Source organism: Neophocaena asiaeorientalis, unplaced genomic scaffold, assembly GCF_003031525.2.
Source record: "Neophocaena asiaeorientalis asiaeorientalis breed wild unplaced genomic scaffold, Neophocaena_asiaeorientalis_V1.1 scaffold309, whole genome shotgun sequence".
Taxonomy (NCBI): Eukaryota; Metazoa; Chordata; class Mammalia; order Artiodactyla; family Phocoenidae; genus Neophocaena; species Neophocaena asiaeorientalis.
Genome location: NW_020173199.1, coordinates 307,843 through 321,377, shown reverse-complemented (window position 1 = coordinate 321,377; position 13,535 = coordinate 307,843). Strand labels below are relative to the sequence as shown.

Genomic DNA, 13,535 nt, shown 5'->3' with positions numbered 1-13,535 from the left:
CCCTTCCGTTGGCAGGTGTACTCCCAACCACTGCACCACCAGGGAAGTCCCTATTTTTTCTTTCTGCCACCATTTTTTAGTTTTTAAAGATGATCACTGCAGTGGATGGTCTGGCTACTTAATCATGTTAACAGCCTAGGAGGATTGATCTGTGTCTTAACACATTTCTACATCCCTGTGGCACCACCCGAATGCTTTGTCTGTGAATCAAAGGTCAGTTCATGACATATAAAAGTAATTCACTTGTATCTGACATCCATATATAAACACTTGAAGTCCTGGGAACACTTACTCTGCAGTAATCCAAAGTAGCAACATATTCATATGATCCTAGAGATAGTTCTGGCTTCTCATAGTGGTCCAGTCTTCTTCCGATGTGGTCCAGATGTTGGAAATAGAATGGTGGAACTAATAAAAACAAAATAGGAAAGGAAATCTTTTATTTTTACAACACAGACAATTTAGTAAGTTCTCAAAATTTATTATGGGAAGAAAGGAGTTAGTATGAGAAAAAAAATATTTTAGTATATTCTAAATATCCACTACTAAAAAGCATGTCTTAGAAAGAATAAGGGTTTTCTAAAATATCTTCTTGACCCTTCTGCAAATTATTGATGACAAAGAATCATTAATGACTTGGATCGTTACAGAGAAATAGTGGATACAAGTACTGGCGTTTTAAAATTGTCACAACCAAAATTTAATTGTCCCTATTTAATTACCTCTTTTAAAAGGAATTTTGACTTTTCTAACTATTTAACAATAAGCAGGTAATTGGTCCAGAATTTTCCTCAGAATATTAGAAACAGAAGTCTACACACACAGAGAAAAGAAAGACTGGTTTACTATCTTCTTATTTGGACCATATTATTAACAATAATGTTTATTACCCTTTCATTAAGAGATGTCTTCAGCCATGGGTAGTTTGCATGGTAATCTTTAATGTTTGGGCTTCAGAGTGGAAAGGATTACTGTATTTGGGAAAGAATACACCACTAAGATCTCAGCTGAGGAACTCTTAATTTGATTCCAATGTCTAAGAAGGTTAGTTCTGGCAAAGCGCTGGAAGTCATCCAATAGCATAGGAACACTTATGAGTCACACACCGAACACTTGGACAAATATGGCCTGGTATCTCTGTGAAAATGAACTCCTGTTGCCTTGAGATTAATACAGCTGGCTGTTAAACCACTGACAATAGAAGTATTTAGAATAAGCAGTAATGCTCTGGTTTTAAGTGTTTCGTAAGGAACAACATTTTCATTTGTAAAACCACAGAAGTAATGACCTGTTTTAAAACCAATAACTCAGTATTCTTTATTTTCAGTTGTGAACTAACACATGGGTTATAATAGGACTGTTTTCTTAGTTTTGCCTTAAGAAAATAATCACCAAGGCTTGATTTTTTTTTCTATTTTCTTACCATATCATGGCCATTTCTTTTTAAACAAGTTTTATAAGATTCATATGTACATATGGATCTCTGAATTAGGAAAATTCAATGTCTTGAAAAGATTATGGAAGTGGGAAACTGTTGGTCTTGACTGAGCTAAGAAAGCAATGGGGGCCTTAAACTGCTACTTTATTACATTTAGATGCAATGGAGGACGCTGCACTGGCTGTTCCAGGATGTATGGGTGGTACTTTCTACAGCTCCTGTAATTTATTTTCACACATCTGCATGTAAGATGTGAAAAAATTCCCCCTTAAAATCAATTAATTTTAGGGGGAATCAATCAAATCAACTCAATTTAATTTTAGCATTTAATATTATCTGCCATGTTTTATAAACCAGAATTCAAGTCTCCCCCGAGTATCACGAGTACCACGAGTACCACGAGTATCACGAGTATCGAGTACCACGAGTATCACAAGTATCACGCACAGCCACACGATACTCGTCTTCCAGCATGTCTTTTGGCCTCATGTGCTTCCCACTGTGTAATCTCTGGACACTTCGAAGGGAAACAGAGTGGAGCCCTGTGACCAAGCCCGATGGGTTCTTTCTAACTCCAACAAACCTCTGTCTTCTTTCAACCTAAATGACGAATGCAGGCATCTGTGTCAATCTAAGGGAGTCTGGCTTTCTTGCAGGAACTAATATTGGAGAAAATGAACATGGCGGCTTCCTAGGCATGGATATCAAGGGAGGGGAATTTACTGTGTAGAAACACAGGAACTCTGTGTGGTTTTTCTCTACTAGGAAGTGGCAGGGCCTTTTAAGGTTCTGAGCTGACACTTTGGGCATTAAGCCAGAGGGTCACCCCAAATTGAAGATCCTAGATGCTCCAAGTGGATAGATGCTGAACAAATTTCTGATCAACTTGCTAAGAAGGTTGAAGGCTTGAGTGAAGACAGTGGAAATCTGGTGACCTTGGTGGAGGCATTTATCAAAATGCTTCAGGAGAGGCCTCTGCCGTCTCGTGACTTTTTTCCTCCAAAACTAAAGCCCCAGGAAGTGCACGGTCACAGGGTTCCTGAAATCCAGGTCCCAAGATTGTGTGACAGCCAAGGATTTGGTTGTAGATTTCATCCAGGATGAGAGATGGAGTAAGATCTTCCTTAGAAAGAAAAGTAAGGGTGGAGAACGAACAAGGTCTGGTCTCACTAGTGTATCCAATTTGCACTGAGTAGGTGCCACAGGTGGAGCAAGGAAACAGACCTCCCAAGAGGACCACGACCCAGTCTTTGAGATGAGGCTGGAAACCAGTGAATCCACCCCACAGCAAGGCATTTTTAAAGGTCTTTGTGAGTAAGCCTCACCATGTCAGTCTCTGGCACTGGGAGTTGGGCAAAGCCATGGACTGTGATAAGGGGGCGGGTAAACAAGGAGACCAGCATTGCTCTCCCACCAGAGCACACACAGGAACCAAGGGGCCAAGAACGCCGTGACACAGGCAGAAAACTGCCTGAGCTCCCTTTTCATCAAGGAGCAGCCAGCAGCCACAGGCTCCTGGGCAGAGTGCTGTACGTTCCTCAGATCTAGTGCCCTGGAGGGAAGGATGTCTACAAAGGTAAGAAACAGAGGAAAACACATAAAAGACTCATGCTCTCATAATCATGTGGTTCTAGAAAAACTCTACAAATGTAAACGAATCCGGGAATGTTCTCAGCCTGAGAATGTGCTTCATTTGACACCAAAGAATTAAAAAGAGAGACATGTTATAGATATAATGAATGTAAACACTTTTGGCAAGCTTGCAGTTTTTTTCAATATCTATGAATTCATACCAGGATGAAATTGAAAATACAGTGAATCTGGGAAAGCCCTTCATAATAAAGTTTTTTTTCTTTTTTAAACAGTCTGACATTCATATTGGAGGAAAAAACCCATATATGTGTTAAAGCCCTTAGCTATACCTGAGCTTTTCCTAAATACTGATGAACTTATTCAAGAATAATTCGGAGGAATGGTGAAAGATGGAACAATCTCTCAAGTTTATCATCTGTAAACGTAGATAAAAGACAGTTCTGTGTAATTTCCCTGAAGGGAAGCCAACCAGAACACCCTCAGCTTAGGACATCATATCCAAGCCCCTCCTACTCTCATATAAATGCGTGAGTCTCACAGGGAAGTTGCTATGTTTCTTATAAAACTCAAAAATAGGGAAGTAACTTAATTTCTCAATTCCTTTCCACAAAGCCTCAGTTGGAGGCAAAATGAAATTTTACCTCTTATGTTTACAGAAGATAAACCTCAGAGATTGTTCCCTGTCTCATCATTCCTTTGAGTTATTCTTGAGGGTGTTTAGGAAAAGCTCAGGTCTAACTAAGAGCCTTAACAGACATACATTTTTTCCTAAGCCAAGAAGTACCATATGTTCCGTTTACTACAGAACTTTCCCTGAGGGCACGTGCTGGCGCCACTTACCATCATTCACGCAGCTGCAAAATCCACACTGGTACCTCCTTCCTCCTTCAATGAACTGCATGAATGGGCACATGTAGGCTTTGCACCTGTTGCATCTGACTGGTCCAGTCTCCCCGTGATTTACCAAGTAGAGGGGCGTCTACAGGAAGCAAGCACAAGTAAGAGACATGTGGGTACAGGATTTCTAGGTTATTCTAAATAACCAAGGTTATTTCAGAAGTCCTACGTATTAATTGTAATTTGAAAACTCTGGACTCATTAAGGAACACAACTCTTAGTGTTCACCCGGGGAGTAAGGTTGCCTCTCTTGGTACCTTGTGGAACTCAAGGCACTACCCAAACAAAAATTAATTTAAATGTACATGTAATTAATAAGCATATGTGTACATTTATGTATATGTGTATTTACCCACGTGTGTGAAGACAGAGAAAAAATACCATGATGGTAGTAACAGTTAATAAAGCTTATGCTGGAAACGTCCCGGACACCGTGTATCACATATTTTGCTAAGTTTGTTCATTAGCTATAAATAAAGAAGGAGGAACTGGGTCTGATTTTAAAAGCTCTGGTTTGAAAGAAAAAAAAAAAAAAAAAAAAAAAAAAAAAAAAAAAACAGAGCAGGACTTCCTTGGGGGTCCAGCAGTTAAAACTCTGTGCTTCCACTGCAGGGGGCGAGGGTTTGATCCCTGGTCAGGGAACTAAGATCCCACATGTCACAAAGAGCACCCAAAATATTTATAAATAAATAAACAAACAAATAAAAGCTCTAGTTTGCATAGTGGTATGCCACTTAGCTAATTCCATCACAGTATATAAAATGTTTCTTCAAAAATGCAACTCTCTGAAGAAATATGCAATAATGTTCACTTATTTAGGCAAGGAGGCTGATTCTGCCTTTTCTGTTTCTTTAATCCCAGGACAAAACGCCTCATGAAGTACTTTCAACGTGGCTGGTCATGCTTTGCCAGAACAACAAAATAAATATTTCAATTGCTCCTTCCTCACAAACATGCATAGAAACACATCTTTTTACAGCTTGAAAGTGAAAAAACTCAGCATTAGAAGTCTGCCTTGTTCCTCAACACTTCCAGCTTTCAGAATAAAACCACATAGATTCTTTTTGCTTTTATAAATCTCCTTAAAGATAACATTTCTGGAAAAGCTTGACAATTACAGGGTTTGGCACATCAACCAAGTTTTTCTTTAAAGAAAAAAATGTAAATAAAGCAGACTGCTGTTTCATGGAGACTTGAAGAGCAGGAGGAAGGTGTCGATGAAGTGGGGTCATAAGGCCATTTTCTGCCATTTTCTTGGGGGAAAAAAAAAGAAATAAGAGAGAGAGATCTACTGTCGGTCGCTGCCCAGACGTTCAGTGTTAAAACTAATCCATTGCTGAGGTTTCAGAAATGAGTTGTGAGATCTCAAGAGTAGGAAAACATAGATAGTAGAATACATAAAAGAATCAGGAAAAGGATAAAAAAAAAATACATTCAGAATCACTCCCTCTGCACTGCCCTCTCCCCCATCTCTTGCCTCAAGGAAGCCAGAAGATGGACTGGACTTTCTTATTTCTGGTCTCTTCTGATCTGTACACATGGCGTAGCTCTGGTGTCCCATGGACAGGGTTGTGACAGGATTAAATGAGGAAGCCATGTGCAGGACAGACTACTAAGCCTGGCATAACTAACTGTTGTTACCACATCTGTACTGAACAGCCTTTCCTCCAAACCACTCAGCTCAGGAGAGAGTGTATATTTAATAGGACAGTTATAGTCTGATAAGTGTGAGATAGGCTTGAGTTTCTAAAGGCATTTATTTATATAAACTTTCAAATTAGCTACCTTGTTACTGTAAAATGTTACTGCAAAAAATGATCTAGAAGACAGGGAATCTACCTTGCTGGAGCTTTTGATAGTATCTGATGGTTACAAAAGTTGACAGGTAGAGCAGATCTTAAAGCCATTCTAGGAGTTTGATTTAAATACATATATATATTCAAATATTGACATATGCAATACTTTTATAATATAAATTTTTTGTTTGAAAAGCATAAAGTGATGACTGTGTATCTTCTTCAACTGGTAATAATAAGAAATAACCTGAGGGGACAAAAGGGAAGCAAACAGAAAGATACTGGTACCGACAAGAGATTCTTAGGACAGTGAACAGAGAATCAGAATAAGAAGTGAAAGACAACAAAAAATGTAACAATAAGGTAGCTTTTTCTGGGTCAGAAATCCAGTCATCGGTCATGACTTTGGTTGCTGCTCTGTTCTACAGCTTCAACCTCGCAGCTGAGGAGATGATTTCAAGAGAGTTAAACTAGGGTTAAAGCGTGCAATGTGCATGAACTCCAGCCAAGTTTACTTCTCTCATCCTTTTATTTTCAAAGAGTTCAAAGGCTATAATTAATTCCCTGAGACACTTTAGAAACAAAATCTGATGCAATTATTTGCTAGACAAAGCAGAGGTAATGGAAGGAAAATTAACCTTATTTTTACTGATATGATTTACTGAAAGACAGGCCCAGCCTAAAATGACTGTGAAATTGTCGGCAGCTACCACCTAAGCATTCCAGTCCTGGCAGATTCAAACTTGCAGAACGGAAAAGAATGTCTAGTAACAAACTGGAGTCCAGTAATGACTGTATCGAGGCTGTGAAATACGCCTGCATTTTTTCTATTTTCACTCTTCTGGAAACTGGATGATGGATAGGTAAGGAAGGTTCTCAGACAACTGAGGTGACAGTAAAGAATGTTAAAAGCTTTTTAACTGTTTGCATTTTCTTTTTGGGCAACAGGACAAGGGTTTCCAAATTACGCTGTCTTGTTTCATCTCTCTTAGGCTATGCTGAAGGCCATCAGAGATTTTTCTTTGCTGTCTCCAGACGTCTGTTATCTGCTCTACAGTAGCGTGCATGAGCTCTTAAATAGCTAATCTCACTTTTCTTCTGAGTTCAACTTCAGTGTAGATACGGCTTTAAAAAAAAAAAATCACATTACTTTCCAAAAAGTTGCCTACGTTTTTTTTCTTCTTCTTACCAAGGGCATTATATTATACTTACCTCGGAGCTATTTTCACACTTTGCAATTTTGTTTATAAGTGTGTTTTAATCTTTTGGCCTCTGGTATATTCCTGCCTGCTCTTTCTTTTCTGTGCTTCTCTTAAATGGAAAAAGTAAAAGGATGGAGAGCCTTGCTCTAAAACCTTCATCTGCCTATTCTTGGCTCTGGTCCTGTGTGGCATGAGTTTATATAACATGTAAGTGATGGGGATGCTGGGGAAAGAAGAGGGAGGAGAATAATATTTGAATCTTTGGCTTGTATTTTGGGACTACCAGGGTTATGCCAAATACTTTATTGGTAGTAGTTTTAATTAAGATGCTTTAATTGAATAAAATGTATCTCTCTTTTGTGCATATGTAACACCATGGTCGATTCTGGAGAACAAGGAAGAATATAATTCATTGAGAAATTAGGTTCAGTGGTAAAACTTTTGGTTATTATTCCGCGTAAAAGGAGTAGATAACAAAATGTATCAATCAACAACTCCTCGGCACTACTAATACAATTTTTAAAGTTTTCCTGTATTTACATATTACCAGTTGTCTAAGTATTACTGCCATTCTCTTTAACATCTGTGCATTCGGTGCTGGGTATGCTGTGTGCCTTGGTGGGGCATACAGTCCAGCGGGATAGAAAGACATTAAACAAACAAGCAGGCAAACATGCGATTAAAAGAGCAAGGCCAGAGTAGAAAGAATAGTTGCGAAATCATCATTAATAAAAAGTACCGCTAAACCATTCACAGATTGTAATCCAAAACAAAAACAGAAATGAAGCACAACCTAGAAAGATCCAACATGAAGAATTCTGGTAAAGTTTATAGCCTCTGTATTTTTGTTTTGGCATCTCTATAGCTAAGAAAAGTCTGAATACCCAAGTCTTGCTATATAGTCTTTGTCCTAGCAAAGTGATGAATAACAGAAGGCAGCTAAATATTACAAGCTGATTATACTAAATCTGGAAAGCTGAAGAAAATATGAAGGTGTTCTTATAGCACAGATCCACTAGGTGGCACTGTACAACTAAAAATTAAAACTCTAATTTCCTCAGTAGGTAATAAAATATTCAATTATGCTACATTCATTTTATATAACTATAATAACATTGACCTGACTGACATCAGTTATTACCATCACAAAATGAAGAAACTTATACTTTTCTTGAAAAATCCTCTGATAATGGTTAAAAAATATTGTGGGTGAAACAAAACGTGATTAAACATGAAATACAGGCTATTTTAAGCATGAATGACATAGAAATTACAGAGTGTGCCAAATTAACTGAAGATAATAGCCAAGAAAAACTTATTTTAAAAGTTTCTAATCCTCTTCCAACTTTTCCTTGTCTGCATGGAGGAAAACGGACACAGTGATGGGATAGGCAGCCCCGAGCACAGCAGGCACAGTAGGCCGCCGACAGCAGCCTGGGAGGTGAGGAAGCCAGCGCTCCTGCTGCCAGCGCCCAGCCCCCGCTCTCTGCGTTCGCACTCGAGGTGCAAAATAACAAAGCAAAGACAAGGAGGCTTGCATCATGGTGCTCAGCAGTGCACTGTGATGGAGAAATGATTTTCTTCCTGTTGGAACATCAAATCACAGGCAACAGTGTGGCTGAGGGGAGAGAGGAGACAGAGTGGCCAAATCGGAGATTTCAGGGACACCCTGGCTTGGGAAGGTATTCCTGCCTATCTCCAGGATATTCCTGGGTGAAAACCGTCCCCCTCTCCTCTTTCTTCTTCCATTGCTCCACTGTTCACCTCATTTTTTCAGGACGAGGGTTCACCTAAGTTCTAACGCACGCACACACATGCTCACACTTTAACCACCTACTTTCCCCTGTCTTCTAACACTTGTTTACTGATTTTGAAAATATACACATTTCCCATTTTCAATGTATACTTCTCTTCCTTTTTTTCCTCTCCTTCTATTTCCTGCGTTAGACGTCTCCAGGAAAGTAATCAGTGCCCTGGGATTATATAGTTGTTCCCACATGACCAATATTCTACTTTACTAAGTGCCTGAAGGAAATATCTCAGCTAAATAATTACTAGTAATGGGAGAGACATTTTTGCCTACAGTGGTTCCTAAATCAGATCAGAAGATTTACAGCAAGAAGACCTGCCAAAATGTGACACGGTCCTCCAGCTCGATAAAGGATCGTATTCAACATCAGATTATATTCCCCAATAGATTTGATCTTTACAATGGTCAGCAAAGGTTTTGTGTCAAATGTGATTCTGGCACACAGCTACTTCTTTGGAACTGGAGTGCATCTTATTTTTTGGATCTGTCTCAAGAGAGGTCAGTTGGTAATTTGGATTAATCAGGGGGTATAAGTAGAAGCATGAAAATGGTATGTGAAAAGATAATCCAGAACCTGTGACAAACAACTACCCTCTAAAAATGTTAAACATTCAGACTGTTAGGCACGCTGGAGGACAAGCAGAGTCGGATTCCCAGAGGATTACGCCCAGCAGCGAAAATGAAAAGAGAGTCTGTATCAACTGCACTTATTAAAGATATTTCCATAGGAAAGAGAAATGAGAAGCAGCTTGTGTGTGTTTTCTATTTTTGTCTTCACCATGTATGACATTCAGTCAGCCTACGTGGGCAGAAAAAGTACAGGACAGTAGGCTGTTTATTGTACACACGTTTTCTCAACAGCAGTTCTATTTTGTCGGACTCTTTAAAATAACAAGTATGGCATGAAAGAATAATATTTTCTGAATGCCTTTTAAAAACCACGTTATGCAACCTTTAAAAAGAAACCGAACCTGATAATAAAATACTCAATGTACTGTAATAATTAGGAAAATTATTTAGACTTTTAAAAGATGTTTTCAGTTGGCCCTAAAACTTGGCATTTTCATATTTCCAGAAAATTAACCTCTTGCTAGTTTTGGTATTTGTGGCACTTGAGAGATTATTTTCAACTTTTTCCTCTTCAACAATGCTGTTAAATCTATTTTTATTTCTTTTAAGTCTTTATTGAATTTGTTACAGTACTGCTTCTGTTTTTATGTTTTGGCTTTTTGGCTGTGAGGCATGTGGGATCTTAGCTCCCCAATTAGGAATCGAACCTGTACCCCCTGCATTGGAAGGTGAAGTCCTAACCACTGGACTGCCAAGGAAATCCCTGTTAAGTCTGTTTATTCTTATTATAACTATATCTAGAGCTTATATTGGATTTGAACATGTATTTTATTTGGAAATTGGTCTTTTTTGGTTTGGGGGGGGTGTTTTTATTTTTTGTTTTGGTCTATCCAGCATTGAAAAATCCTGGAAAATGTTACTGATTCAAATTTATAATATATGAAAGATCATAACTGTCATCTGTATGATTTATATTCAATAGTTTAAAATGCTTTCATGTATATAAAATCTAATCGTGATGTTGAGATGCTGACAACCCTGGCAGTGGGAATTATCATCCATGCTGTTCAGAAGGGAATGGACATGTGAGGGGCAGTGACTTGTCCAATAAACTGCAGAGCTATAGCTTGAATCCCCATTCATTTTCTGTGTGAAACATTCAGAAACAGCTTGCAGCTCGCTTCTGTAGAAAAAGCACATAGTTTCAGAGAAAGCTGCCATCACACACGGTCTGTGACTTGAACCAAGCCCTTGGTGGTCCCTGGTACCCATGAAGTGTCTCCTGCCATTTCTCTCTCTCTTTCTCTACAGGAGCTATTTTATATCTTTTTAACTCCATTTTATCCTTCAAATAAGCTTTCCTCCCACCGCCCTTAACAGGTAACCCTGCCGCGTTGCTCTTAAGGAAAAACAAAAAACCTCAGAGAGGAACTCCCTTGACTTTTCCCCACGGATTTACCAGCACCTACCTAAGGTCTTCCTTTCTCCCTCCTGCTACAACAGAAGGGGTATCCCTCCCTCCTCCTGACTTGTTGTCAGTGACCTTGTCTAAACTGGGACCAAGTCTCAATCTGGCCCCTCAGGACTGGCTTAGGCATTTCAGCTGTGTGTTACCATATGACCTTGCGCCCAACAGCACTCATCACAATGCTTTACTTTTCAGCATCACTGCTAAATTCTCAGACCCACGCCTCACATGTCTACCATTTGTTTTATCGCGTGTCTCCTGTGGCACAATACCTGAGAGAGTGGGCAGTGATAGTTTTTGAATGAACAAACGAACTATCCACCAGGTACCCACAAATATACCACCATGACTACCAGGGGCAGTTCATGATAGGCGCTAAGCAAAAGGCACAGACAAAAGAAGAAATCACTTGTGGTGGTGGGGGGCGGGGCTGGGCACGGGGGAGTGGTCAATCAAGCATTCTTTCAAGGTGGGTAGTTACGCAGAGATACATTTCCCCTGACTGACAGAGAGGGAAGAGTGAGAACAGCACAACTCGGGAAGAAAAGCCTGAGCTTGGCGTCTGTTGGTGGTTAGCATGCAAGTAGCCTAGTCCAGCTGAGAAGAAGGAAGATAAAGAGGAAGGATGGAGTGAATTTATGGAGAGTTGTCAAAGCCAGGTAGAGTAGTATGTCCTCACTGGCCAGGTTTCTCTCTCTCTCTCTCATCTCAAATCAGTTGTTGCTGCATAGTAACAATTCTGAGAGGACATAGTTAAGAGATTTCACTGTTCACGAAACAAAAATCATGTCTTTAGAAGAATGGTTGGTATAGGTTTTGAAACCTGCCTACCAATTAGTAAATTCTATCGTATGCTTTACAATTACCATGAGGGATCTTTAGAATTTCTGTTTGTCTCATCATCCCCTGTATTTTATTCAATTCCTAAAAACTCTTTTAAAAATAAACTCAAAAGATGTTTGAGTATTAGATCTAATTTTTAAGGTAAATTTCTAACTATAAAAAAATTCATTCCTCAACAGCTTAGATAAACCTCAGGTTCACCACTGATCCCCAGGGCCTGTATTTCAGAGTATATGCTCAATAAATATTTACTGAATAAATGATAAGAAAAGGAGGGAGGAAGGGAGGGGAAAAGGAAAAACTGAAGTCTGAATGAAAACAAAAAAAATGAAGGAAGAAGGAAAATACAGAAGTCACGTTTGGACATGAGGATATTTGCCAGTTCTTTTATCACAGAAGATTGGGTGTGGGTGCGAAAAACCTTAATATGTTAAATAAGTTCATCCCAACAAACTACTACACCGGGAGACTCTTCTCTTGCAATGGCCAATAGCGTCTTAAAGCAAACACAGCTGGGATCTTTCTCCCCAGGCCCTCTAATGCCAGGGGGACTTTTTAGTGGGAAGGTCAAATTGGACTATATGCTCAAGTCTATGAAAGGGCTGCTCCTCGTGACGGGGCATCCAGAGTTTCGAAAGGGAAAATAAATACCAGTGCAGTTCGGAGAGCACCATAATATCAGTTTTCCTGAATGGAAGTCATAGTTCATGACTAAATTATAAACCGTGAGAAATGATTCTTAACCAAAAACTGCTCTGTTTGGATTGGGTTATGCTGATGCAGTCTTTCAAGTTACGGGTATATTTGCAAAGATCAGCCTCATTTTTCTTCCTGGAACACGTGTTGGCAATTTGAGTAAGACATTCCCTCTCAAGGAGCTATGATATTCAGGAATTCTATAGCTGAGAGACATTTTCCCACATTTCTTTTAAACTTTGACCTATTACAGTTTATCTTTGGTCCCTAAGGAAGAATTACATTTTGTTGTCTAATTATAGACCACTTGCAGAAGCCATGTTCAACTGCTATAAGAACGCACGTTCCGCAGATGATGAAAATATATTGTAGACTTAAAAACTCTATGAATCAAGTTTCTTTCTTCCATAACAAAATGATTGGCAGTATTTTGTTCCTCAAAGGAAAGTTGTAAAATACTCCACTTTAAAGATGAAAGCGTTAAAGATAATAAGCCTAGAGGCAAACTTCCTTTGTCTCTCTGACAGAATTACAAGTCAGATGTTTTCCCTCCATTTATCTCACTTCTTTATGGCCATGAAAACACCTTCAAAATGTTCCCCCCTATGCATGAGTCAAGTCTATTATTTAAATGACACCCTCTCAATCAGGCATACCTGTCTAACCTATTCAATCAGAAACCTGCACTCTACTCCCTCCCGCGGGCAGTTCTCATCCCACAATCTGCTCTACTTTTTCCCTCCTCCATTTGTTCAATAATTTTCTCATTATCAGGTCCATTGTCTTGCCTCTTTCTGTTAAAATGTGAGCTCGATGAGGTCAGAGGTCTTTGTCTGTTTTGTTCACTGACATATCCCAGGACCAAGAAGAGTACCTGGCACATACTGGGTAAAGAGTAAATGTTTGTTGAATTCAATACCCATTGAATAGCATAGAAAGAAATAAACCCACGCACCTACGGTCAATTGATCTATGACAAAGGAGGCAAGAATATACAATGGAGAAAAGACAGTCTCTTCAATAAGTGGTGCTGAGAAAACTGGACAGATACAGGGAGAAGAATGAAATTAGAACATTCTCTAATACCGTAAACAAAAATAAACTAAAAATGGATGAGAAACTTAAATGTAAGACCTGATACTATAAAACTCCTAGAGGAAAACACAGGCAGAACACTCTTTGACATAAATTGCAGCAATATCTTTTTGGATCCGTCTCCTAG

The 13,535-nt window shown here is 39.1% G+C and overlaps 1 protein-coding gene across 2 annotated transcripts in view; it reads right to left on the bottom strand.

The window, feature by feature from the left end:
• SEC24D (SEC24 homolog D, COPII component) overlaps positions 1-13,535 on the bottom strand; it is a 109,925-nt gene that overhangs the window by 39,079 nt on the left and 57,311 nt on the right. For both annotated transcript variants that reach the window (XM_024744703.1, XM_024744704.1), the window contains exons 9-10: positions 3,872-4,010; positions 293-408 (exon numbers count right to left, since the gene is read on the bottom strand). In XM_024744703.1, coding sequence (XP_024600471.1) covers positions 293-408; positions 3,872-4,010 — 255 coding nt within the window. The remainder of the gene's footprint in view (positions 1-292; positions 409-3,871; positions 4,011-13,535) is intronic.